General features: G+C 32.3%; 1 protein-coding gene across 1 annotated transcript; it reads left to right on the top strand.

Moving 5' to 3' along the window:
* Window positions 1-1,211: 1,211 nt before the first annotated feature.
* Window positions 1,212-1,648, top strand: LOC111784774 (putative defensin-like protein 3). The gene is made up of 2 exons (XM_023665378.1): window positions 1,212-1,304; window positions 1,405-1,648. Exons 1-2 carry the CDS (start codon window positions 1,241-1,243, stop codon window positions 1,569-1,571), a joined length of 231 nt encoding a protein of 76 aa, XP_023521146.1. The 5' UTR covers window positions 1,212-1,240; the 3' UTR covers window positions 1,572-1,648.
* Window positions 1,649-2,003: the final 355 nt, after the last annotated feature.

The raw sequence follows: 2,003 nt of genomic DNA, 5'->3' as shown, positions 1-2,003 counted from the left end.
TACTTATGTTTCAAGGAGTGTCAAATATCCTTGGTCGTGTCATTCTTCAAAATGGTTTCTAGAGTTGGACGATCTATGATTTGGAAGAGATAGTTGNGGTTTCTAGAGTTGGACGATCTATGATTTGGAAGAGATAGTTGTTGGCTTTTAAATCCTTCGACTTCAGATATTCAATTGCTTTCTAATATTCTTCTATATCACAAGGTTTTCCATCCTCTTACATTTTTTTTAATAAAAATCCAATAAAATGTTCAATTTTATTTTACAGAGTTGTGAAAGAAGAAATAATAAAAGAAATTATGAAATTAAACAAAAACAAAAATAAAAAATAATAAATAAATAAATAAATATATTTTTATATTTTAAATAAAAATATATATTTTAAAACTAAAATAAATTTAGATCGGTTTTATTGGACTTAATATTCATAAACAAGTTGCTTTTATAATTTATTTTATTTATTTTAACTCAACCCAACTCAAACAATTTTGTAATCCAAACACACAATTGTTAGATTTTTAGTGTCATCCAATTTTTCCATTACAGTTAAAAAAAAATAATTGACATAACAAAAAAACTAATTAAAATATTTAGATATTTGTATTATTGAGACTAAAATATTAAAAAATGAAATGTGGAAAGAAGGTTATTATAAATTAATACCGCAAGGAAACGGGCCATGTTCTAAATCCCAAAACTATTTTTGATATTTGCAATCATCATCCTTTCAATGCACGGAAGATATCAACATTTGAATTTCACACCCACCGATTAAACGGTAATGTTTAACCATCACAAAAACCATAATTAAACGGTATAAAACTTAAGCTTTCCAATTCCAGATTTTATAAACCGGGCTATGCTACATGCTAATTGTGTTGCGCTTATCATCTTAAATTTCTCGCATACGAAGAGAGGTATACCTAAATTCCTACCTTTTATACGGATTATGAAAGGTAATTAATAGAAAGAAGGTTAGGCTTCTACTTTAAATTTGTATTTAAGAAATAGGTTACTTTTATTAATAGTATAATTTGAGACGATCCATCAATGTTAACCGCGTGGACTAGAAAAGAATAAAATAAAATAACTTCCTTTCAAGAACGTCAACTTGACAATTCTTTCCTTGAAATCCCACGGAAATCAAGGAGACGTTACAGAGATGAGGTGTTTCGCTGCTATAAAATGGGGAACCGATATCCAAACATTCCCGTGTAGCAAGCAATAATTGAAGAAAAGTATGGCAGGACAGAGCTTGAGAAATCTCAAAATTGTGGTGTTCATCTTCCTAGCCCTTACTTCTGGTACTTGATCCTTCCTGCTTCTCCATGTTGATTTAGATTGACAGATAGTATTAAAAAGAAGGTTTTTGTTTGTATGAACAAGTTTGTGTTACTTTTGCAGGATGGATGGTGGTGCAGACGGAGGGGCGGACATGCTATAAACACAGCGATGCGTTTATAGGACCGTGCATTGCAGAAACGTGTGCTGAACTTTGCATTTCTTTTGAGAAGTGGGATGACGGATTTTGCTCGGGTGATAAATGCACTTGTGCGAAGCAATGTGCTTAGTCCATGCTTTAATGGGTTTGTAATTCACCACAGTTGTTGCTATCTGTATGTAATAAGCAGACTCCAATTCTACTTAATTGCACAACATGTTTACTCATCGAAGCTTCCTTCTTCCTTCTAATATTTTATAATTTTTATCTCAACTCGCAAGTTCAAATTGATAGAATCACAAGCTTCTTCAGTTGCGTAAATTGATGCAATCAAGTTCAAAGCTTCCTGCTCCCTTCTTCCTTCTTTATTTCCATTGTCAAACATTACCGCTAAAAACAAATTATTGTTAAACAATAATAAGATGGATGCCAAACACGTTGCTATAGCCGTTGGATCATACCCCATCCCTGACGGCCTCACAAGTTGTACACATCATCAGTCCGTCGTGACAAGTCTATACAATCGACCATTTTTAATCGATTTGGTTATATCGAGTTGATG

This window comes from Cucurbita pepo, unplaced genomic scaffold (genome assembly GCF_002806865.2).
Source record: "Cucurbita pepo subsp. pepo cultivar mu-cu-16 unplaced genomic scaffold, ASM280686v2 Cp4.1_scaffold000275, whole genome shotgun sequence".
NCBI classification, from domain to species: domain Eukaryota; kingdom Viridiplantae; phylum Streptophyta; class Magnoliopsida; order Cucurbitales; family Cucurbitaceae; genus Cucurbita; species Cucurbita pepo.
This window is presented reverse-complemented; position numbering and strand designations above follow the sequence as displayed.